This window comes from Dipteris shenzhenensis, chromosome 25 (genome assembly GCF_047967505.1).
Source record: "Dipteris shenzhenensis isolate YYH24624 ecotype China chromosome 25, Dip_SZ_1.0, whole genome shotgun sequence".
NCBI lineage: Eukaryota > Viridiplantae > Streptophyta > Polypodiopsida > Gleicheniales > Dipteridaceae > Dipteris > Dipteris shenzhenensis.
This window is the reverse complement of record NC_141620.1, coordinates 26,882,408-26,909,533: the sequence shown is the minus strand read 5'-3', so window position 1 is coordinate 26,909,533 and position 27,126 is coordinate 26,882,408. Positions and strand designations below refer to the sequence as shown.

The window sequence follows — 27,126 nt, the reverse complement described above, 5'->3', positions numbered from 1 at the left end:
TTACAACCCGATATGGCTATCCTTCTGCTGCAGCACACATGATGCTAAGCACTAATGTTATATTCTCTAAAAATAATTTTCCAAGTGCAATGCATGGTCGTGATGAGTCTTCCCATTTTGAATTTCCAAGTGTACCTCTTGATCGTGCTATTTCATCTGGTAATGAACTTCATGACATTCAGCTCAATGGCAATGATGATCTTTTTGATCTTGCCATGAACGATGATGACGTTTTGATGCCTGAGGAATCTCATTCTGACAGTCCTATAGCTCATGCCGAATCCTCAATTCCTGACCAGAGGCTTCCTCTGATGTTTCCCCTTCACTTGATTCATTTGAAGCCTCCTCCTCCATTCTATTAAGTTCAGAAATAGATTCTCCTTCCCCTATTCATGATGCTTTTAATTATGTTTACCGTGACCTGGATGATCTTCTCCTGGTAGAGCTCGATGTTATACCACCTGGTCGTCTTCCTCCTCGATCACGAAAACCATCTGCTAAGGTAATCAAAAATGCGTGAAATTTTTATGCAGGAGAGTGCCCTTGGTTTCAAGCTCAAGCCTATTGTCATCTTGACAATGGACCCGAACCAGCTTCATTTGATGAAGCTATCAATGGCCCAAAAGTACATCATTGGAAACAAGCTATGAACAAAGAATATGCCTCTCTCATTCGTAACTCCACTTGGATGCTTACTAAATTACCACCTCAGAGGTCACCAATTCCTTGCAAGTGGATATACAAAAAGAAATTTCATGTAGATGGCTCTATCTCTAAATACAAAGCTCGACTAGTGGCCAAAGGGTATTCTCAAGTTTCCAGCCTCGACAATTTTGAGACTTTTTCTCCAGTTGTCAAGCTAAGTACCATTCGAGTTTTTTTGCTTATGCTACACAAGAGGACCCTCATATCCATCAAATGGATGTAGAAACGGCATTCCTACATGGTGACATTCAGGAAGAAATTTACATGCTTCAAGTACCGGGCTATGAGGACTCTTATCGTCCACAGCATGTTTATTGTCTTCTCAAATCTCTTTATGGACTGAAGCAAGCATCACGTTCTTGGTTTCAGAAAATTGACACTTATCTCCACACTCATGGATTCATCTCCTCCTCTGTAGATTCCAATCTTTATATTTTTCATGAATCGTCTGCTATTGTACTGCTTACTCTATAAGTGGATGAAATTATTCTCTTTCACAACAAGACAAAGCACCTACAGACGTGCACAAAAACGTGTTTACTCAACTAAAAAAAACACTTATGGGCTTATCTATTTGCATGTTTATCTGCACGTCTAGAGACCCACATTTAACGGCACATCTATATAGCAGACAGATGTGCCTATAGATGCGCATATAGATGCATAAATAGACGCTCAGCTAGAAAATTTAAAAAATAGACAGACGCATTGTTAAATGCGTGTATAGACGCATTTATAAACGGTCTTATAGATGCTTTTATAGACGTGCAAATAGATGCTTCTCGAATAGATAGACGCGTATATAGAAAGTGGTTGCGACAATATGATGAAGTGAGAAATGCAATGTGGAAATTTACCTTGAAGTTTCTTTCTAGATCTTGTGAGATTACATGTAACTTTCATTAACGAATCTTAATATTTCTTGTAAATATATATTAATGTATGCTTACAAGCATAGCTCTTCCTATCTTTGGAATAATGTGGATTTAAATATGTTATGAGTGCCATTGTTGTTTATGTTCAACTTGAAATGCTCGGAAGCTCTCCCTCCATGTGGGTTATAGTCAACTGTCCATAATGGGATCTCTAACAAGCCTGCAGTATTTATTATTATTGAAACAAAAATCTGAATGGCTGTAGCTATGCATAAAAAAGAAGAGAATTACTTTGGTAGGATTTTTATTTATTTAAAATAAAATATTATTATTATTTAACTAAAGTGCAGTCCTAGTCACATGAATTATGTATAATAGATCAAAGGATTGTTTTTTATTAAAAAAAGTGTTGTCATGCATGTATAGATTATGCATATCAAATAAGAGGATTGGTTTTATAGGATTTATTATTATTATATATATTTAAGTATTTAATTTGCTTTTATTTAAATTATTAAATAATTAGAAAAAAAATCTAAAGAGAGAGAAATTATACTTAAAATTTTAAGATAATTTTTTATTTCTATGAAATGTAGAGTAGAATAAAAATTATGTTTACTAGTTTTTGCATTACCAGTACAAAATCATAGTGTAGCAAGTTATCTTTTTATTTGGGAAGGATAGGTGAGAGAATTGCTTTTTTATTTGGGAAGGAATTTGTGGGATCTCTTCAAAAATGAAGAAAAAGTTCAAAATCAATGAAATGAGTGTTTGTAGGTTTCAATATCTTATTTCTACCTTTTGCTTGCATTTAATATACTAGGCTTATCACTGTTGGTATTAACTATACTATTCATGTACTTTAATTTCGTTACAAGATCTCCTAAATAAAAAACTTATAAAAGCACTGAGATCAATCGAGTGCTTTGTAAGGAATGATGTTAAAATCATGTCAAAACATAATACTATTTATGTAGAGGACTCTTCTGCTTGCATATAGCCAATACTTTTTGTTTAAATGCAAGTGGATATCCTCAAATTAGAAATTAAAGAAAATATCCTATTGAGTTGATGAGGATCCAAGCCATTGAAGTTATACATTTACTTGAGAAAGCATTCCCAACTGAGTATTATGCATATCCAATTTCATGTATTTTGTAAAAAACACATTGTGGGGATGCACCTATACCTACATCAATTGTAGCTACTATAGGTGAATGAAGGAGCCTTCAACCACGAGACTTACACAACAAGACAAAGCACCCATAGACGTGCGCACAGACGCGTTTCATGAACTAAATAAAAAAGTTACGGGCACATCTATTTTCGCGTCTGGAGACCCGCGTCTAATTGCGTGTCTATATATCAGACTCATGCGCGTATAGACGTGCAGTTAGACGCATCAATAGAGCTTATAAACACATTTATAGACGCACATATAGACGCAAGTCAAACAGACAGACGCGAATATAAATGCATTTTTATACGCACGGATAGACGCGCTTTTTTTTATTTAAAATTTTACAAAATACTGTGTATGTTGTGTATGCTATATAGTTACAAGAATCCCATATCCACATTGTGTAATTCAATTCTTACAGCCAACCGCATTTTAATTACAATTCGAAATAAAATATTACAACTCCAAAACGCAATAAAATTGAAAGCTCAAAAAGTTCTTGTATATACATATAGCACGAAGCTAAGCCACGTCATGTGACTTCAAGTACAAAAAATAAGGAAGCTAAGCCACGTCATGTTACTTCAAGTACAAAAAATAAGAGGAGTCTATATACAAGAGGCACGAAGCCAAGCCAGTGGCTTTAAGTACAAAAAAGAGTAGCTAGCACTACTTCTACGACTAATCCTCGCTGCGTTCCACGCTCCCTTCTGCGCTCCCTTTTGTGCCTCCTTCCTCGTCTTCCTCGTCGTCTTGTGCATGGGCCTGTAAACAAGGGACAACATATATCAATGTATAAAAAATCAAATCTTTACTTATAATTTTGGCATTATTTAATTACTTTCAAATACCTAGGGGGCCGCTCCAGTAGCTCGGGTATACTGCTCCTCAGTAATCAACCCGTCATCATAGAAGCGCCTCCATGTATCTCCTCTACGATGGTGGTAGTGGTAGGCTGTTTCCACTGGAGTAGGGTATCTGCCCACGATCTCAAGCTGCATGACCGCGACACACTTTGTGGAGGGATTAGTACAAAGAAACAACCAACCTCCTAATAAACTACATAAGCAATATAATTTGAGATCGATACTTACAAATTGGGCCTCCCATGATTCAACACCCCCTGCTCCAAAATGCATGCTTCCATATTCCTCCATCTGGATCCTCCGTGCCTCCACGTGCTGTAGACTGGGGTCCTCCCTCGCTGACTTCATTGCCTTCTTCCACTCACGCTTGTGAGCGGCGTGGGGCGGGCCCCTTGGTGGTTGACCTGCCTCAAGCCTGGCAAGCTCCGCTAGTGCTTGCCTCTTAAGCGAAGATCTTTTATTGCTAAGTATTGTAACAATCTTTGACTTCCCCCATTTATTTGTGAACTGGCGATTGGGGGGGTTAGGATACCTAGAGCGAACAGTAGTGAGGGTTTCATCAGCCAACCTCTTTGGGTGGTCTTTATAGTGGATAAAGCAATCTCTGTAATTGTTAGCAATTACAGAGCGCATGAAGGCCATGATGTCCTTTCCCCGTGCATCCATCAAGATGCCTCCTGTCTGAGTGATGTCATAATAAATCGTACCATCACCCAGAGGCATGTCTAAATCATTTGAATCATCATCCTCCTCACTGCCACATGGCCCAAAGCACTGTGCCATGCATCCCCCACCGCTCTCCCTGCTACTACGCCTGCTACCCTGTCGTGTCGAGCTCGTACGCTAGCCACTCGTAGCTGGGGACTGCACGGGACTACACTGACCACTCGTAGCTGGAGAACCGAGTCTCGATGGCACAGGAGTACGTCGACAGCTCGCCGAGACAGAAGGACCTCCTAACGGCATGGGGGAAGGGACATAAGACGGGATGGCAGAAGGGACATAAGACGGCATGGGGGAAGGGGCATAAGATGGTACGGGGGAAGGGGCATAAGAAGGGACATAAGACGGCTGTGCTGACTCCGCTGGGGTGATCTCAGGCGGTGTGGGGTGGCTTGGAGTCTGTAGTGCCGACTCGTGGGGAGTGTTTAGAGTACCCATCATATACCCGTATAACTCCGCAGGACTAGGAGGGTGCCCTAAAACGTTATATAAGTCCTTCCAAATAGATTCCCGGGGATCAGGTGAGCTAGAAGCGCTTCCTAGCCACATGTTGAACTGGAAAAAAGGAAAAAAATCTATTACTAATGAGCTGAGAAGAAAGGGGAAGAAAAGAGAGGCTTACTGTCAGAGTGTGTCTATAAACCTGTCTGATTTGCACGTCTATAGACGCGTCTAACAGAACGTCTAACACAGTGCCTAACAGAGCGTTTAACAGAGCGTCTAACAGAGCATCTAACAGAGCATTTAATAGAGCATCTATAAACGCGTCTGTGTGTGTTTGCAACAAGCCAGACGCGGGGTTAGATGCGCCTGTAGACACGCTTTTAGATGCGCCCTGAGACGCGCCTATAGATGCGCTCTGACAGACGAGATTTATAAAAAGTAGAAAAGGACATTGCACCCGACACAAAAACATGACACTGATACCCAGATCATGCGCTTCTTGGATACGAGAAAGTACAAAACTGGAGAGAGCAAACTTCCAAACAAGATCAACTACAAAAAGACTTACTTGGATAAAGGTATGGAAGGTTCTTCTTTCTTTTTCAAACTTGCTTCTTCTCCTTGTTCGTCCTCCTCTCCTTTAAGCTTGGAAGTAAGTGTAGATACGGTCCCTTTCTCTTAAGTGAAAGCTTGGAAGTAAGTATGGGAGGCTCTCTCTTAAGCTTCGAAACTATGGATCTGCTAATAAAGAAGGAAGCAAGCCATGCGAAGTTTAAGTAATGTGAAGAAAAGCAAAGCGAGCGGTGCGTCGAAAAGCAAATTTAAAACTTGCTTCTTCTCCTTGTTCGTCCTCCTCTCCTTTAAGCTTGGAAGTAAGTGTAGGTACGGTCCCTTTCTCTTGAGTGAAAGCTTGGAAGTAAGTATGGGAGGCTCTCTCTTAAGCTTTGAAACTCTGGATCTGCTAATAAAGAAGGAAGCAAGCCACGCGAAGTTTAAGTAATGTGAAGAAAAGCAAAGCGAGCAGTGCGCCGAAAAGCAGGTTTAAAAGCTGCGTCTATAGTTGCGTCTAATAGCACGTCTATAGGCGTGTCTAAATACACAGAGTAGACGTGCGTTTAGATGCACCATTAGACGCGATGTTAGACGTGACTATAGACGTGGCGATAGATGAAACACAGAGTTTAAATTAAACATTTGAAGAAGAGCAAATTTGGTGGGTTTTTTGTTTGTAGGATGTCTCCATCTTCAACAAGTAGCTCCAGTGAGGATGAATCCCTCCGTATCCACCATCGCGAAATGTGGTTGGAGCAAAAAATCAAATGTATGTGTGATCGATGTCGAGGAAACATGTATCGTGCATGCAGGATTACACTCAATCATATCTCAAAGTATGGAGAATGGGATGTGACCGTAAACAAGGTAAGGGTTTATAAGTGAAGGTTGATTGAGATACCTATGGGTGTTCATATGTTTGAGTTATGATCCCATTTTAATTTGATACAGGATGCAGTGCCACACCCGCATATGTTACCCTATGCCCATCGTGAAGAGGTGAAGCGTCGGCGATATGAGGTGGGATCTTCAGGAGGGACCGTTACAGATGCATGGAGTGATGGTGATAGTAGCCCTCCGCCATTACCTCATGAAGCCGTGGAGGAGGAGGTGTTTAATGATATGGTGCAGGATTTATATGTCCATCAAGGGAGGGATAATAGCATGGAGCAGGATGATCTTTTTACCGCAGCATCGACTCCACTGTTTGAGGGGTGCATATTCTCTGTTCTACGTGCCTCCCTTGAGTTACTAAACTTGCAAACCATCTATGGATGGAGCAATGCAAGTTTGAATGCATTACTCAAGTAAGCTTTAAAGTCGATTTTGCAAACATGGTGAATTATGCTAGTGGGTCAATTACTCGAATGCTTTTCCTCATTTATGGTCTTCACGTGCAGGCTATTGTGTAAAATGCTTCCAAGGGAGAATAAACTACCGACCTCAAGAGATATGGCAAGGCAACATGTGACCTCTCTTGGAGGATTAGATTACAAGCGCATCCATACATGTGTCAACGATTGCGTTTTGTTTCGTGGACTACATAAGGATGCAAGAGAGTGTCCTACTTGTGGAGAGGCAAGATATAGAGCAGATCTCAAAACCTTGGACGTGCCTCATAAGGTATTGCGACATTTTCTCATAATCCCTCGCATCCAACATATGTTCAAGTGCAAATATATTGCAGAGCTCATGTCATGGCATTCCTCCCATCGATCAACCGATGGCAAGTGGAGAACTCCTGCGGACTCTCCTGCGTGGAAGCATATTGAAGACACATGGCCAAGCTTTAAGGAAGAACCTAAGAGCTTGAGACTTGGATTGGGTATGGAAGGTGTGAACCCATTTGGTCTCAAAAGCACGTCTTACAGTGTATGGCCAGTGGTATTGGTGAATTACAATCTTCTACCCTCTATGGCTATTAAGAAAGGACATGTCATGCTGTCCCTTCTAATTCCAGGGAAACATAAAGTCAAAAACGCTGATGTTTATTTGGAGCCTTTGATTGATGAGCTAGAGATACTTTGGAGAGGTATCGAGGTGCATGATGTGAGCAGGCCTCCCTCGTCACGAGACTTCAACTGCAAAGCAGTCTTGATGTGGACGATGCATGACTTCCCAGGCTATGGTGAGTGTTCAGGTAAGCATTGAATTTTTTAATTATGAATAGGCAAAGGATGTGGCACCCTAAACCCACCTTCCACTCTTAATTGCATCTATTGTTCAGGTCTCACTACATCGGGTTACCATGCATGTCCTGTTTGTGGTCCTTCGCTAGTTGCCTCACGGGCAGACGCATTGAATAAGGTCATCTATGAGAATCACTATCGATTTCTCCCCCCTGATCATCCTAGATATGTTGCCCCTTGGAATGAAGTCCTCTAACAATCACTCACTGCGGGAGATTGGATGAGAATTTGGGACGGTTCCACAACTCCTCCACCACTATTGGCTAGAAGTAAGGATTGGCTATATTGGTTGAAAGTAAAGATTGCACGCTAACACTTTATATTGTTTAGATACTCCATCTTTTATCGTTTACCAGATTGGTCCCACCTCAAGATCAATCACCTGCTTGATCCCATGCATATCTTCAAGAATGTGGCATCTACCATTTGGGAGCATTTGAATGGGACACGAGATTCGGCAGGCATAAGGGAGGATCTACGTACCACAGGGAGGATGCGTGAAGCTTGGCCTCAAGAGAGACCAAATGGGTGTGTTTTTTTACCTCGTGCACCGTGGATGTTATCAAAGCTAGAGATGGCGATGGTGAAGCGCGCTATTACTACAATTCGTACTCCCACTGGATGCATGAGGTGTTTGAAGGGAGCCTTTACAAAGAGCAAGAAAAGAGGTGTAGAGCAATTATATGGCTTGAAATCTCATGATTGGCACAAGATGCTCCAAGTAAGTATTTTATATGCATAATATCTTTTTCCTTTCAAATTTGTGAGTGAATAGCTATAAGCAACTAATCAACCACCTCCTCACGGGTTCAGTTCATACTACCTACTAGCATTTCACGTAGTGCATCAAAGGACATGAAAGATTGTATTTACAAGATGGGCAAGCTTGTGAGGTATGTGAGCTCAAAGAAAATAGATCCCACCACGCTTGAGAATGCTCGAGTTATGTCAGTGGAGGCGGTTTGTTTAGTGGAGGAGACATTTCCACGTTCTATTCTCACAAGCCAACTACATCTCATAGTACATTTGGTGGATGAGATTGCTATATGTGGTACTATACATGCACGATGGTTGTTCTTCCTCGAGCGCTTCATGAAGACCTTGAAGGGCTTCATGAAACAAAATGCAAGACCCGAAGGTAGCATGGCCGAGGGTTGGTTGGTACAAGAGTCACTTGTATATATTTCTGAGTTTCTTGTTGATGTGGATAGCTCTCTCCCACGACTATGGAGAGATGATGAAGACCTAAGGACGACCTCTATTGTGTCTCAAGGAAAAGGATGCAACAAAGTAATAGACACGGAGTTGCATAATAGTATCAACCTCTTTTGCGTGCTTAATAGTGATGTGATGAAAAGATAGGTGACAAGATACGAGGATGCAAAGGCAAGAAGACAAGAAGAAAGGGCCCTCTTTCGTACACACCACGGATCTCGTGTGCCATACCCTCAGCATCTAAGAGCACTTCCAAAGGATATTCATGTGGATTGGCTACTTGATGAAATGGAGAAAGTAGAGAAAGACGAGGGGATGCATATCATAATGGAAGAATGGGAGTATGCTAGGGGATGCATGAGCAAGGTCGGTATATAGAATGTTATGCATAAGTTAGGAGCTTTTTATAATTTAGATTGCGTATTTAATTGATTTTTTCTTGGTGTAGTGCACTATGTTCAATGCTATATGGTGTGAGGGCAAGCATTTTCGAACACAACGGATTGATGATAAGAGAAACACACAAGATTGCAGCGTCATTGCTAGCTTTGAGAGAGCCAATGGAGCCATGGATGATTATTGTGGCATAATCCAAGATATCATTATGCTTGACTTTCGACGCTTCTTTGTGTATGTTTTGGATGTAAAGTGGTTAAGGACGTGGTGGAAAGAGGCCCTAATGCAACAATCAAACGCCATGCAAGTGGCTTTGTTACTATTGACTCCACAAAGTTTTGGCAAAGTAGGAAGGACACACTAGTACTACCGCAACAATGTGAACAGGTACTGTGCACACATATAAAAATACTCGCTTTTAAATATTTGATGCAAGAAAAGTAACATGATTGTATTTGTGTTTGAATTAGGTTGTCTATCAACCAATGGTGGATAATAATAGATGGTGGCATGTCATACCTATTATGCCACGTTCCAAAGTGATGTATAGTACATTTACTAATATGGAGCGTCATGGCCATGGACGTGATGATGACCGTGATACAAGAGAGGAGGATGATCATGAGATAGGAGATATAGATATTGAGGCCATTACCCGTGAGGACGAGCCTACCATTGGAGATGCTGATTTCAATGAGCACATGAGTGGCACAAGTAGTAGTGGGTTGAATGTATTTGTAGATCTAAACACTTGTTTAGATTTTGAAGTAGATAGTTTGGCAAGTGTTGATCTCATTGAGGATGAGATTGAACTGTAGCCCCATAATTGATATTGGCAAAACTATTTTACATATTGTCTCATTCTCCTCATCTCACTTAATTCTTGTATATGTGGGCTTGCAAAAAATTATGTGCTTTGGTAATCATGGGCAATGTTTGGAAAGCAATGATGTACACCAAAATCTCTTTTTTTGTATTCTCTGGAGCGCGTCTATTTACGCGTCTAAATGTGCATCTGATTCTCAGTGTAAACACGCAAATAAACGCGCAAATACACGTGCAAATAGACGCGCTAATAAATGGGATGTTAGACGGGCCCGTATTTTCTCACGTCAGACGTGCAAGTAGACACGATGATTCACACGCAAATAGACGAGCTTTTAGACACGCATTTAGATGCGCCCGTAATTTCTCTACTAAAGCAATGCCTATAGACGCGCCCGCTATTTTGCACGTCTACCAAGCGCATCTATAGTTGCTTTGTGTTGTTGTGTTATTATTCAACAGATTAGTACTTATAGGAGCCTTCTCTATGCATGCTGCATGCCATGTCTTACAAAGCATGTATCAACCCATTTCCCCTCCCCTCCATCCTGCTTGCATTTATGCACAACAACAACCCCTCCTAGAAAAAATCCATTTAAATCATTATTGACTATAGCACGATCCCCTCTACACATGAGCTTGAACAATTTGACATCAAAGACTAATTCTTAAAATTCTATAAAATTCTCTTAGAGATTCTAGATTGCATGATTTCAATATAATCCTAGCTCTGGTGTCTAGTTGTGAAAATTTTGCCATAACCCCATGATCAAATGTACTACACTACTTTACATCAGTCTTCTCTACTAAAAAATGGCCTACCATGCAATGACATTGCATTGAATTAATGTTAATAATGAGTAATGTCGAAAATAAATATGTAGAAAAGGATGACATGTAAATGTAGTATTATGGTTACAAACATTAGAAATCACAATCCCATGCAAATTCTCTCCGCAATCTATTACTTCCTCCTCATTTTGCATAGCCTCCATGAAAGCTTCCTCCACCCATTTGGAAGGGCATTTAGTGGTCATGGTAAATAATTCTAGGGGGATAAGTGCATCTTCAATTGCTTTGCTTAAAAGCCCACTGATCATCCTCTCATTGCTTTCGATATCTTCCAATCCATTTATCAATTTCTCTACAATCATACAAGAAAAAGGTGTTGAATTTCAATTCTAGTGACACACTCATATTTACTTTCTTCCCAATGTCCTTTGTGCAATCTAAAACTGGATAATTTATATCATCCCAATTGTGAGGCATTGATGGATTCAAGTGCACAAAAGCCTTAATAACATAAAACTTCATTAGATATTATGCAAGACATCCTCTTCCCACGCTACCCTCTAGTCTTGCCTTTTGCAATACAGACCCTTTTAATAACATCAATGCTTGGTGTATTAGGCATAACATCTATGGGATGAGATTCATCTCCATTTGCTAGACCCTAGACTATGAAAACTTAGACAAACAACATGTCATTTATCTATCCTCTTGGGATAAAGTTACACCAAATATGCAATCATTTTAAGCCACATTTCACTACACAACTTGCCACATAATTTGACTACAAATTTCAAAATGAGACCCAACAATTGACTACAAAGTGCATAATAAAGTCCCTAAACATGGATTGCTCCCTAAAAATTGATTACAAGTGCCAATTGAATGCATCACTTTTTGAGTGTGAATGAAAACCTTGTTTGAATCATGGAATTGAACTAGAACATATAAAGTCTCCAAATTCAAGCAAAAAAAAAGTAATTTGTATATCAAAATAGGCTCTCTAAGTTATATAAACATTGCATTCTCAACACCCATTGCAATAGTCATTATGAATGTGGTGGACCATCTAGGAACCATTGCATTGGTCTTCATTAATGGTCCACCATTTAGAAACCATTGAGAACCATTGAGAAAAATGACCAGGTGACCAAAGAGTACCTCTATACTTGTCTGGGTTAATGGTCAATGATCATGCTTGCTTGGATCAATGGTTAACCTTTATAGCTATTTTGATCTACCATTGCACTCATTTGGGTCAATAAGCATGCCTTTTTGCAAACCAATGTTCTTTTTTACATAGAAACCTCAAAAAATTAAGATTTTGAATGCTTTTTCCAACCATAGGCTACTCAAAGTGAAAGAACCTTTTATAGAAGACTCATAACTGCATCAAAGATCACATGAAGTTATAAACAAGTCACATCATTTATTTGAATGGTGGAAGGACCTAGTTTTTATCTCTAAATAAAAAATTCAAACACTTTGAACTTTGCTACTATGAATAGTCAGTCCTTCACATGCATGATTTTGACTATTGATATAGAGAGTTTAAGAATGATTTTTTTCAAATTATAAAGTAGAAAATAAATATGTACAAAAAGGATGACATGTAAATGTAACATTATGGTTACAAACATTACAAATCACAATCCCATGCGAATTCTTTTTTCTATCTATTACTTCCTCCTCATTTTGCATAGCCTCCATGACAGCTCCCTCCACCTTATGGAAGGGCATTTAGCAATCACGGTGGTAAATAATTCTAGGGGGGTAAGTGCATCTTCAATTGCTTTGCTTAAAAGCCCACTAATCATCCTCTCATTGTCTTTTTTCCTTTCGATATCTTCCAATCCATTTATCCATAATTGTACAACAAAAAGGTCTTGAATTTCAATTCTAGTGACACACTCATCTTTATTTTGTTTTCCATCCTTGTGCAATCTAAAACTAGATCATTTATATCATCCCAATGTTGAGGCGTAGATGGATTTAAGTGCACAAAAGCCTTAATAACATAAAACCTCATTAGATATTATGCAAGACATCCTCTTTCCATGCTACCCTCTAGTCTTGATATTTGCAATACAAACACTTTAATAACATCAATGCTAGGTGTATTAGGCATAACATCTATGGGATAGGATTCATCTCCATTTGCTAGACCCCAGACTTTGTAAACTTAGACAAACAACATAGTCTTTATCTATTGTCTTGGGATGAAGCTGCACCAAATATGCAATCATTTTAAGCCATATTTTACTACACAACTTGCTACATAATTTGACTACAACATTCAATATGAAACCCAACAATTGACTACAATGTGCTCAATAAATTCCCTAAACATGGATTACTCCCTAAATATTAATTATAAGTGCCAACTAAATGCATCACCTTTTGAGTGTGAATGAAAACCTTGTTTGAATCAATGACTCTCACATGGAATTCAACTAGAACAAAAAAAGTCTCCAAATTCAAGGGAAAAAAATGTAATTTCTATATCAAAATAGGCTCTAAGTTATATAAACATTGCATTCTTAACACCCATTGCAATAGTCATTATTAATGTCGTCGACCATCTAGGAACCATTGCATTGGTCTTCGTTAATGGTCCACCATTTAGAAACCATTGAGAACCATTGAGAAAAACCACCAAGTGACCAGAGAGAACCTCTATACTTGTCTGGGTCAATGGTCAATGATCATGCTTGTTTGGATCAATGTTAACCTTTATAGCTATTTTGATCAACCATTGTTCTCATTTGGGTCAATAACCATGATCTTTTGTAAACCAATGTTCTTTTCTATATAGAAACCTCAAAAAATAAGGATTTTAAATGCTTTTCCAACCATAGGCGACTCAAAGTGAAAATAACCTTTTATAGAAAACTCATAACTGCATCAAAGATCACATGAAGTGATAAACAAGTCACGTCATTTATTTGAATGGTGGAATGACCTTGTTCTGATCTCTAAATAAAAAAATCAAACACTTTGAACTTTTGCTACTATGAACAATGCTTCACACGCATGATTTTGACTATTGATATAGAGAGTTTAAGAATGATTTTTCCCAAATTACACAAATAAGAAGACCTCAAAAATGATTCAAAGAGTCACAAAATATCCCAAGCCTATGTGGGGAAGAAAAATAAACTTGGATATGGCATGAAATTTGCTCACAAATATCCAATGTTTTTGAACACAAAAAACTACATACCAAGAATGCATAATATAGTTAGGAAAGACCAAAATGAGCATACTTATCCTATACACTAGCATATCAACCCTAATACTAATCCAACGAAAAAACATCCTAATTAAAGTGAAAAAGGGCCCCAATTTAGGTTCACACGACACTAATAATCTAAAGGACTCTTAATTATTTCATCAAGAAGGTGTAAATATATCTTAAAAAGTCATAGTAGGTTAGATTAAAGGTAAGGCTTTCGCTATGTACATAAGTCATCTGTAAAGACATCATAAAATTGAAAATTTTGTTAAATAATGTATTGTATTTATTGATGGCATGTATGAATTTGAATATCCAATAAAGTTGGGAATATTTTCAATTCTTTTTATCCATTTGATTATCTTGCTAATCAAAGGAATGCAAAAGGAATTTCTTTAAAACCATTTAATGATGATTATCATCCAAGGGGGCACTTGAGGTGGCTCCTCGGGTGCCAACTCAATATGTAATATGATACTACCCTCATCTAAAATCGAGGGTATGGGGGACAAGGTCCATATATAATATGCATGGATTTCCTTTTAAAAAATCAAATATGCAAGGGGAAAAAATGAAAATTTCATGTCCCTCCTCCGATAAAATAGAAGGTATGTACCTTGAAAAGTATGCAAGATTTTAAGATTTGTACATATTTTGCACAATATGTGATGCCCAAGGGGCGGGGTCTTTTGGATTAGGGGGGTTAGAATAAAAATAACACTAAAATTTGAAAACCCATCTCCTTTCAAATTAATGTAACTTTTTCATGTGTTACCGAAATTTCAAGGTGTAAAGACACATTTGAAGATCTTTTAGTGTAGAACACAACCATGTTAATTTGAATAATTTCTACTAATGGCATATTGTTAAATTCATCTCATACTTAAGACATTGATAGGTTTTCTTACTAAAGGGAGTTGGTGCCCTCGGAGGTGGCTATTTGCAATCATTGCATCTTCTATCCCATTTGAAGGCTCACCATTGATGCTGATGGAAGAAATTATTATAGGAATAAAGAAAAAGTGGCAAGTTGCACAATCCAACCTTGTTACATATCCAAATAGTGGATATGTATGTGTTCATATTGCATGGAAAGTCACACTATTGATGAAATCTTGATCTTGAGATCAAGAAAATCTTTAGCATATGTAGCGACCTAGGTTATGATGTTCCATTGGTGATCATTCATTAACATAAATCATTGATTACAAATAAGAAACTATCATTGATAATATACTCTCACCTCCATCTTCGTATATTGACATGACCCTAGTGCATTGAAAAATATTCACAAAGAGATATCTACCATGGAAGGTAGTGACAAAAGCACAATTGATTACATCTCTTCTACTTAAACAACTATTTATTTTAAGAAATCCTCTTCCCAACTTATTAGAACTATTGTATTGTTGATTAAAATGCTTTTGAAATATTTTCATTCTCCTTAGTAGGGTAGACTTGGTATTTCATAAATAGATTTTGTTATGTCCTTAAGTATTCACAAAACTTTTCTTCCAAGTTCTTAGTAATATTTGCAATCATATGTACCTTAACTATCATGAGAATTCTAAAATGACATGCCTCCATGAAACTTTTAGGAATAATGAAAGAAGGGATTGAGGTGTGTAGGTAGTTCTAATTTACTTAAGTTAAAATTTTTACTCAAGTGAGAAATTTGGGGTGAGTACATAGTTTTGATTTACTTAAATTAAAAGTGTTTCATAGGTGATCATTGAGTTGGTTTTGATACTTTTGATAGAAGTCAATAAGAGGGTTATGATTTGCAAAACAAATAATGCAATTGCATGGTAACTCATGGGGGCTACATCCATAATAAGTAGGTAATGATTTCTTCTACCTTATCTCAATCTCATCATAGGAGTGCATTTAAAAACCATCATTGTTTATGAATCTTTTTTCCCAAAAACAAACTAAATATATAAGGTCACATACCTCTTGTGCTTTTCAAAATTTTTAGTAAATTAGGTCAATGTGCTAGCTCTTGTGAGCCTAAGTGGACAACTATCTAGCAATGCACGTTTCTTATTAACTACACCTGAAGTCACATGAACAATAAGGATACTAAAATATTTTACATAAACATTATATTCCTTGAACTAGTTAATAATAGATTGTCTTGTGTATTAAAAATTTTGCGAGGGTATGTGTTTCCTATAAAAGATACCACCAAAATATGCAATTTTATTACATATACTTCTAGATTGGATGAGTATATTACCTATAATGTCTTATAAAACATTAAGTCATGCAATATGTTTTCATCTAGTGATGTTAGATGTTCCCAGTAAGATGTTTAAAAAGTATTCCTTTATGATAAGTCAATATCTATATGAAAAATTTCACTATGAAATATATTCTCTTATATTAGAGACGTTCTTTTAGGAGTTGTAGTATAAAATTATCAACTCTACTAAAGTGGATGCGGCAATAGATTCGGATATAAACATAAATTTCAATTAGCACTTTTAAACCCAAAAAAGGATAGAGGTTTGTCTTGAAGTGTAGGAGGTAAATAGTCATATTTCTTGAATTTAGCATGACTAAATAGAAGTTTCCATAGTTTGCAAGATTTGCCTTGTGGCCTTCAAACTATATACCGAAATGAAAAATATGAGCATAACAAGTACATATGGATTTATGAAAATTTTGTAATTTTGTTATAATCCAAAAATGTAATACTTTTAAAGTATGCACAGGTTTATCATCCAAGACTATGTAGATAATTCAAATTTGTTGGTAACTACAGTATAGTACTAGTTTACATAAATGAAAAACAAGTTGGGATGTTTGAAACTAGGTACTATAAACCATATCTAATTATTTCCAAACTAAAATTGCCATGGGATATTTTGACAAGGTGATATTAAATTCTAAGAAGGGAAATTTCATGTATGCATTCCCTAATTTATTTACTCTTACTAAGTGAGAAGGCATGGATCTCTCTATGCCTTTTTTCTTTTTCATAAAATGGATTTTTAAGAGTTTGGTTTCCAAAAACACTAAAGATGTGGGGAGGAAGAACAATAATTTTGTATTCGTTTGAGGTTCTAAAAGAAAGATGATATGAAGAATTAATAAGCTTATCTTTTAATACATCATCATAAATCATTGCTTGGAATAAACTAAAGAAAGTAAAATTTTAAAAAATATCCAAGTATAGTTCTCCAAATCAGCCTTCCATGACAAGAAGAACCTTTCCACCATGGGCTTTTTCCTGCAATCACCCCCAAAAAATTCCATCTTTGCATCAGAACATATCAATCTAGGATAGGAATGGAACCTATGCTCTCATTGAGTAGCTCACATGGATTTTGTAATATGTGTAGATGCTTGTACATGCATGCATACAAATACATATTTCTTCACTCTCACCATGGCTACTACATGATGTACATCCACACTCCTTAAGTGCATGCACAATCACTTGCACATATACATGAACATAGCCACAAATTCATATTACTTTACTTTGACCATGGATACACAATGTACATCCATAGTCCTTAACGTTGCATTCACACTCACTTGCACACACAAATTCACATCAGTACAAACCTATGTGTATAGGTAGAAATTAACACAAGTAACTACCTGGATGCATGCAAAACCCGTGCATGCTCATTGGTAATGATTCTCTAAAAATCTTTCCATTCAAATGTAAACTTAATGGGAGTAAATCCTTTACCCCTATGGTAAAATGGATAATAGTTTTTTGAGCACAACATCTGTACGTGTGTGTGTATGTGTGTTAAGAGGAGAAGAAAGTACGGGGGGAGAGGAAGTATGTGGCATGTCTACATGTATGTATGTAGACATGATGCACACTTTCATGTATCCTGCATTCCAATGTACATGTGTGTGTGCATGCATATGTGTGTATGTGTGCATGCTCGTGTGCATGCACGCATGTGCATGTGTATACACTCACACGTGTGCGAGCGCGCACACACACACACACACAAACACACACACACACACACACACACACACACACACAATAGTTTTGATTAGTACTCTTTTTACGTACACACACATACATGTATACTTCCCCAGCTATGAATTATTCTTTTATGTAACCCACCGTGAAATCTTCCCTTTATAGTCTCTTTTCAACCACCCCACACACCAAGCACACTAATCATCCCATACCTCCTCTAATCCCTTCACAAACCATGCATTCATTCCCTCCATACTCCACTTGTGACTTAAACTTTTTAATTAAAAAAAAAATCTGAGAATCCATATGGTTGTCTATATTCCTAGGTACAGTGATAACAAGCTAGGGAAACTAGGCATTCATGTCTACCAAAACATAACTATGATGTTCTAACACCTAGTTTGTTTGGATGGGGCACGTAAGTGGACCTTGACCTCGAAACTTGGATTTCCTAAGGATTGGACATCTTTTTTTCAATATTGTCTTGGTCAAACTCAATATTATTAAAAATTGTTAATTTTGGTGGAAATTTTTACAAACTCTAGTTATTACTTAGATGTCTCAAACATTTTCCTTATATGTTTTCCTTTTTTTAGTTTTTATCCAATTGATACAATTAATTGTATGGATCAATTATTGATAGGAATTTTTAATCTACGCACACACATACACACACACACACACACACACGCACACACACATGCACATGTGATGCTCCAATTTCGTATATGAAATATTTTGGAATATATATCACAGATAGTGTTCAAAAAGGATGGTTTTGATGTTTTGAAGGTTTTGGGAAAGTTTGGTGTTGGTCGAAAATTTTTGGTTTTTGTCCATTATTGTGTCGACTAGATTTTGCGGCTTGATTTTGAGTTGGTTAGAGAAATAATTTAAAAAAACTCTGTATGAGAGAGTTTTAGATCTTGTTGAGTAGAGAAACTTTGTCTTAGTGAAAAATTTGTGGTTCACTCGTTTGCATGATTGTATGGAGTTCAGAAGTTGCTAACAAAGTGGTTTTGAGCTAAAAGTGTATCTAGATTTCCGTGTCAAGAGTTGCAGGCATTAGACGGAGGTTGAGATGGAAGAGTTAGCCATGAAAGGTCAAATGCAAAGGGAAAGAAGAGGTTCTAATCTTCGAGATGAGCTAAGCTATTGAGCTTTTCCATTAGATGTACGAGGCAGGCGTGGTGATGCTCCGAATAGGGACGTCGAGATTCCATACGCGTTTGCTATCAAAAGCGCACGCTAAAAGAAGGTGAAAAGCACATGCACACTTTTCAAGAAAAGCTGTTTTTGGCCGCTTTTGGGAGTGGTGAAAGGCTATAAAAGAAGAGGAGATTGTGAGAAGGAGAACACACAATCCAATGCACGCATATCGAGGCAGAGCGAAAGAGAAGAGAAGGCACGCATCTCGAGGGTGCTCGAGCGAAGAGAAGGCATGCATATCGAGGCACTGCGAAAGTGATAATGAGCGCATGCAAATCAAGGCAACGTAAAGAAGAAGATAAGATCAAGATATTTTGAGAGTGAGAGTGAGACTGAGAGCGTGATTGAGATTTGATCATTTGATCATCTGATTTGAACATCTTCATGCGAGTGAGAGTGAGAGTGAGATAGCTTGGGGGTGGACAGGTGGTATCGAGCTCCTTCAAGGAGTGATTCTTCTCCAAAGTTATTATAAAGACTCATCAGTTTGATTCATACTACAATCTCTCTTCTTTCATTTGTGATTATTATCTTGCTATAATTCTGATCGTGATTGTGAAAGAACGGTGCGTGACAGCACACATGCCAAATGTCAATGTAGGAAAAATTTTCAAGATGAAGAACTATTGAAATGAATAAAATCTAGAAACCTTATTAGTTTTTATCACCTTCTAAACCACTACAAGCTCTTTATGATTTCTAAGGTGTTATGCCTCTAATATTTCAAAAGAGTACTTTTGATCACCCTTGCTAAATACGAAGTATTGAAAACATTTTGCCTTGAAAAATTCATCCCTTACTTAGAAAGACTACATTAGGGGAGATTCGAACTCAAACAGGATGTATTTGATTAAGGAATAAAGCAATCGCTAATCCCATGATTAAGCAAGAAACTATGCGGAGTGTAGATCATTTAGAATTTGGACGAAATTGAATTTTTCATTCTAGATGGAGAGCCCCCCCTACCTTTTCTAACCCCTACTGACAAAATGAGGAAGAAATCACCAAGATGTTATTGAAAGTAACCCTATAGATCATGGGTTGAGGTTTGATGTCTTCGTGGTGTCTTTACTAGTAGCCATAAGATCAAGCTAGGAATGTGGTTAAGAGACTTTCCATATGTCAATCCCTAGAGCCTCATCATCTACAACATTGGATCTCAATTGGATCCAAGTGACCTAAAAGTAATTCTAAGAACTATACCGTGCTTTGATCTGCCTTGAGGCCATGTGGTAGCCTCATTCAACAACCACCTATGGGCTATCATTACAATAAAAAATTTGGACTTTAGAAGCAAAATAAATATACATTTCTACAATTTGACATATTCTAGTCTTACAAAGGTATACATTACTATCACCTTAGAGGACATGCAATTTGTTGAATTTTTGTCCAACTAGTGACCAGCTGTTCAACTATATCCAATTATCTTACATAGACGCAGCGGCCCCAATAGCCAAAACATTAATACTTTAGAACAACAAAAATTTTACCTTTGTACACTTGGTTATGCTCTAGACTTACAAAGGTCATATTAGACATGACATCTATGTACAAACAAATGGCACCATAGTGTCTTTATGCATCTTTTTCGTGTAATAGCAACATAGGATAATTAGATGATCTTACAACCATTATGGACCCTTCTTGAGAGGCATTGAATATTTTTGTAATCCAAGGGACATGAGAGCTACTAAAAGAATAGCTCTCCTTTGAGTGCCAAAAACTATACACAGTGATCACTTGTGCTATAGAGAACTGAGCATAAAAGCCAACATATGTGGATTCATAAAAGCAAGATGACGTGCCTCGCAACAACCACCATTCTTTTCCATAATGTGAATGGGGTTGAAGTCCCATGAATGCGATTTGACATTTCCTATTGGCCCTTAGATCACCTTGTGGTCTAATGTGGGATCTATTGGCAGCTATACTAGATAACCTAGACAAACCCTACACATCTGAAATGCCACCAAAATACAAAACTTGAGCAAAAAGCCTTACCATCCTTGATGGCACATGAAATCTTCAATTTACTACCACATTTGTCCCTAGAAATTAAGAAATTCATTTAATCTCTAATGAAATCCTTATGAGGACCTCTTGAGTTCAAATGCTCTAATGCTAAGTTAATAAGGGTTAGAAGGTTTTCATTATTGTGCTATTACACGGACCTTTATTTTAGTAGGGGACTTGGCTACCACATTATTCTCTCTCTCTCTCTCTCTACTAATGTACTTTATTATGAAAATCCTATATATTTATTCTCTTGTTTATTTATGAATATATAGGTCCATATACATAGATATACATAGGAAAGATGAGGAAATGCGTCCATATGTGGACATCGATCATGCACATGTTCATGTCCATAGTGTGATCAGGGGAACATGTGCATATGCACACATGTACACAGTCTTGTACATGTTCTACATGTGTGCATATGTGCAAATTCACACAGATTCCCATTGGCATGCATGTCTATTAGAAAGAATTAAATTTATAGCTTATACCACTAGCAAATTTGATCAAACCATCTAATTTTCCACATTAAAAGTTTCATATCCATGATTTCCTTGTTTTATGCATGGTCACATTGAATTTCAAGAAATTATAACTATTTCACAAAGTTATTAGTAGAGAAGTGAGAGGTATGAAAGAACCAACATTCCATTAGACACTAAGAGGTATGAGAAATTTTATTTCCATATGTGTGTGTGTGTGTGTGTGTGTGCATGTGTGTGCGTCTGTGTATGTGTGCATGTGTGCGTGTGTGTGCATGTGTGTGTGTGTTTTCAATTGCATGGTTGACGTTTGAAGGCCATGTTAGAGTAAATAGATTCAAAGTAATCTTATCTTATCATAAAAAATTTAATCATTTCAATTGTACTTTGTATATATTCATAAACATGCATATAACATTTTTGAAGAATAGATAAATCTCCCTTCAAATCCTTCCTTAGTGAACATATTACACACATGAGTACATGTGCAAAGATTTAGGGTGCTAGTTGTTGAAATATATATATCATCCTTCTCCATATAGCGATATAAACTTTCAAGCATGGGTTTTTATCTTCAAGAGATATGATGACCCTTATTTATACATTTAGACCCTAGAATTCTCAAGCATTTTTTAAACGGTCTTTGTAGTATCATAGTCATACTTTTCTTACAAGAAGGCTACAATGGACATAAAAGCATTGAAAATGAAAGGGACTAACCATGTATGTGTGTGCATGCATTTGTAGGAACATGAGTGAGTATGGTGTTGTTTGGGATAGGGGGAAGATTGTGACTGATAACTTTCAATCTACATATACAAACAAAGAATTCAAGAATGGAGAGACTAGTGAGAATGATTACCTGACTCCTTTGGAAAGCCTCTTCATACCTTTCCAAGGACACTTTCTCACCAACAAGCGGATCAAGAATCTTAGAACCAAGAAGACCTATTATATCTGTTAGAATCTGAGCAATCTCAGCACCCTTTGTTTTGATCCACAACCCAAGGTACCACCCATGCACTCTCACATCTCTAAATAGAATATCATCAATATCTAGATGGGTTGTTCCAGATGCCATCTTGCCATAAATAAGAACCGTCCCAGAATCTTTTATGCATGATGTGATTTGCTGCATTCATCAAATTCAACATCAATTCAAACAATATGATTAAGGTATGTAATCAATAAAAATCACATTTATAAATAATTCAAGAGAAGCCCAAGTAAATAATGATCTCATAATATATTAAATAAAAATTTAGATTCCTTTTCAAGTCTCAAGTAGAAAACACTCAAATGTTAACATGTCACCATATGCTTCATATGTTTATTTAATATGCCTTTAAAATGACTATAGCAAAATTATTTCACATCACTAGATTTTTGTAACCCTATGTCAGGATTTATCTTGAAATAGCCCAACCACCTTGGAAATTAATAATCTAGTAACAACATACTATACTCATACTATAGGTATTAGAAACCCAAACTAGTGGCTTGCGATACCAAGAGCATGGCTTACTCTCTCTTTAAGGTCCTATATAGGCACAGCACATGGGCATTAAATGGGTTAGCTATGCTCATAGTGGCTGAATTAAAATTTACCAATATGAAGGCCCCATCCTTTTGATAGTAAGTGATGTTTCAAAAAGTTGACAAGACACACAATACATGAATGTCAAACAGAAATAACCATAATCCTAGAACAAATTCTTCAAGCTGTAAACTCATCTCGCTAGCGCTTCTTTAACCCAAAGTTTACCTGAAGATGTGATATTGTTGCAAATGTCTTCACATGAAATATGGACTAAATCCTTGAGATTTGGCTACACATCTACTCTCAAAAACAAGGTTCCAATGGACTTTTGATTCAGATACTACATTAGAAATACCCCCTCAATATAGGTAGCGAGTCTTTGGCACCTAATGTTCAAAAGGGTTCCATCAACAAGAATATGACATGCACACACTTATTTCACCCACACAATAAACCCTATCCTAACAACATAAACAAAATCTCTCTCTCTCCCTCTTTCTCTCTCTCTCTCTCTCCCCCCCCCCTCTCTCCCCTGTCTCTCCCCCTCTCTCCCTCTATCCCCCCCTGTGTCTCCCCCTCTTGCCCTCTCCCCCCTATCTCTCCCCCTCTCTCCCTCTCCCCCCTGTCTCTCCCCCTATCTCTCCCCCCCTCCCTCTCCCCCCCGCTCTCTCTCTCTCTCTCTCTCTCTCTCTCTCTTTCTCTCTCTCCCTCCCTCCCTCCCTCCCTTCGTCCCTTCGTCCCTCCCTCCTTCTCTCTCTCTCTCTCTCTCTCTCTCTCTCTCTCTCTCCGTCCCTTCCTCCCTCCCTCCCTCCTTCCCTCCCTCCCTATTTCCCTCCCCCTCTCTCTCTCTCTCTCTCTCTCTCTCTCACACACACACACACACACACACACACACACACACACATGGGTGCATAGACCATTAAGATAGATACACACAAAAAGAGAGGGATGGGTTGTGCTGCCATGCATGATAGAGGGAGAGGGGATTGAAGGATGGGGTCAAGAGGGGGTGGTGTATAGCTTACTGAGAGAAACTAACCTTCGATTAATAGGAAATATCTTTCGCTCTGTACCTCCCTCACTTGGAATCAGTTGGGAACTCTTTTCCCCTTTGTAAACCTCCCCTATTCACATCTACTAATTGGAGTTTTAATAGAAATTTCATGTTTTTGTTGACTAGGGGGACATACTAAGGTGATTGGGTGCATGCCATGTGTAACAAACGTGCAAGATAATATCTTCTCTCATATTCCACCCAAGATAATTTAGTATGTGTGGAAACATGAAACTAACATACATAAGAGAAAATCCCTCCCCATGCATCCATAGGACATACTGCATTGATCGCATATAGTTCAAGTTCCATCAAGGCATCCACCATCCCTTCCCGAGATGGGCATGGAGACATATGCAATGTGAGGAACACTAAGATCGCCAAGCTTAGCATCATAGTAGAGCTTGGGCAAAATATGCATGGCAATCTTTAGAGGCTAGCTTAGGTGCCTCCTTCCCTTTTGATCTCTATGCCACAACACCAAATGTTGTTGCTCACAATGCACATGGGATCAAGCATGAAAAGAGGGTTATAATTATTGTTGCTAGCACTTCCCATAGTTGCATTGGTTTGTGATAGGACCAAGTTGAATTTGCCAAAAAGTCCTATCTCTATCGAATTTCCCATCGATGATAGAATGTTGTTACCTTGGTATATATACTTGCTAGTTTAACAATGTACTAATGTGTATCTCTATTAATCAACATAGATGAAAGAATTTTGATTCAAGGAAATTACCTTGGTCAAGTCACCTCCAATGCACTCAATAGCTCCGCAAGCCATCTTTCCAGCAGTGGCTTCCTTCACGACCTCGAAGACATTTTCCTCCATGAAGTTGATCACTAAGTCAGCCCCTAAAGCCTTTAGCTCTTCCTTTTGCTCATTCCTCCTGACAAGGTTTATGGTCTGACAACGGCCATAGAGTCAAACGGAGGCATTTAGTCAATCACTTTGATGATTTGAGGAATGACTTGCATCAACCATAGCAAATAGTTTGTATAATGTGTGTGTTACATTTGGGACATTATTTTGTAATATAATGCCAAATGGATAGTTCATATGGGGCCACAGAGCGAGTCACATGAGAGAGAGAGAGTTAATGAGAGGACGAGTGCCGAAAATTGATTGGGAAGACACTTTTTATGAAAAGTGTTTGCTAGTAGAGCGACTGCTAAAAAAGAAGTGTGTGTGTGCGCATGTGAGTTTGCTTGGCATAGCTGGCTTTGGCTATTAGAGAAGGCTTTTGACGTACTCCCTCTTCACTTCTTTGGCATAGCTTTTGCAACAACCTTCTGAATTTTTCTCGGCATAACTAGAGAATGATTCTGCTTTTGAAGGAGAGGCTGTGCACTTTGTGTGAATAGTTGCGTAAGAGAAGAAACCGACACACACCTTTACACCTTTGAGACGGCAAAGCTGGATAAACATTCGCCCAACGACGGACCCCGCCCCAGACTGAAGTACGTAGTCCCCTTTGGCCGCTTGTAGCGAGTCGAAAAGACCGTAAACTGGCGCAGAACAGGCGATTTGAACTTGATCAACACATGTTCGCTGCCTCTGCGCCATATAAATTGGAGCACGCAAAACAATACTGGACAGCTGGCCGAATACCTGTGACGGGATTGATGAACAGCTGAGCACCCGTCTCGTTGTTGATCGCATCTGGTAAGGGGAACACGCCCTTTGAAGCGTCCAGCAGAACGTATTCTTGCCAGCTTCCTTCTCCGGTTTCATCACCAGCGATGAATGCAACGCGCTGGTTCACTTTGAGGTGTTGGACATCGTTCCCAACCTTATCCGACGGATTGATTGATCTCAGCGTCAAGGTAAATCATCCCAAAAGCATATTTTTACACAAACGTGTGCATTTGTGGGAACAGAAAATCACCTCGTGAATCCGTCCCATGCCCTCGAAACCAGGGACAACTGGAAATTGCCGGGGTTGGTACAGCGGATATAAGCCTCGAACGGCCAGGATGTCTGCGGGATGAATAGGGCAGCAAAGCACGCGGATCAACACTTGGCCAGGGCCTGCTCGGGGAGTTTTCCGGCGCGACAAGGTGCAGCCGGCACTGGCATTGACACTGTCGAATCGGAGCAGCTCAATTGCCTTGTGTGTGTCAACGTTCTGCGCCAGTGATCCCATGGCCTTCAATCTGATCCACTTCCAACTGACGCAGCCTACTCTTATATTTTCCCTATCGCCATCTTAAACTCGATTGTCGTCACTGCAGCTCACCAATGGCCGACTCAAGGTCAAACTCAATTCTCCTCCCTACAGCTCACTTTGGTCTCCTTTCCATCGTGATCTCATGCTAAATCCTCCTCAACTCCTGAAACTCACTTTGGTCACGCCAATTCAACTCCATCCTCCTCAACTATGGTATTCTGCTGATCGCTCGCTTCGCGCTCTGCGTCTCTGAGACTCAATTTGGTCTCTTTCCGATCGCCAACTCAAGCTCAATTCTGCGTAACTCTACGATTCTACGGATCGCTCGCCTCGCCCTTCGCGCTCTGCGTCTCTGAGACTGAATAGCAGCTTGCATACGCATCTTGAGCCTCAAGATACGACAGGGCGGGCATCCTGGGACTGGATCTCTGATGCGAACGACGACAACTGAAGACGACAAATTGGGGTGTAGAAAAGTGCGTCGATGCTTCGAAAATTCGAATTACATTTGTGTCGCACAGCACGATGGATGGTTGAGAATTCCACAATCCTCCTTAAGGGTATCAATGTTATACTCTTCTTGGGTATCGTTGTTATACTCGGGACAAAGCACGAGGTTCACCCTAATAATACTAAGGCTAGGTTCACACCAACCGCTCAAAAGAGTCCACTCACATACTCCTCACATAGCGAGACG

At 38.6% G+C, this 27,126-nt stretch overlaps 1 protein-coding gene across 1 annotated transcript; it reads right to left on the bottom strand.

Moving 5' to 3' along the window:
* Window positions 1–452: 452 nt before the first annotated feature.
* Window positions 453–26,405, bottom strand: LOC147885680 (uncharacterized). Its single transcript, XM_087396191.1, has 6 exons — window positions 26,148–26,405; window positions 25,871–26,051; window positions 25,652–25,767; window positions 24,998–25,165; window positions 22,528–22,797; window positions 453–494 (listed from the first exon to the last, which is right to left on the bottom strand). Exons 1-6 carry the CDS (start codon window positions 26,403–26,405, stop codon window positions 453–455), a joined length of 1,035 nt encoding a protein of 344 aa, XP_087252317.1.
* Between the last annotated feature and the right edge of the window lie 721 nt (window positions 26,406–27,126).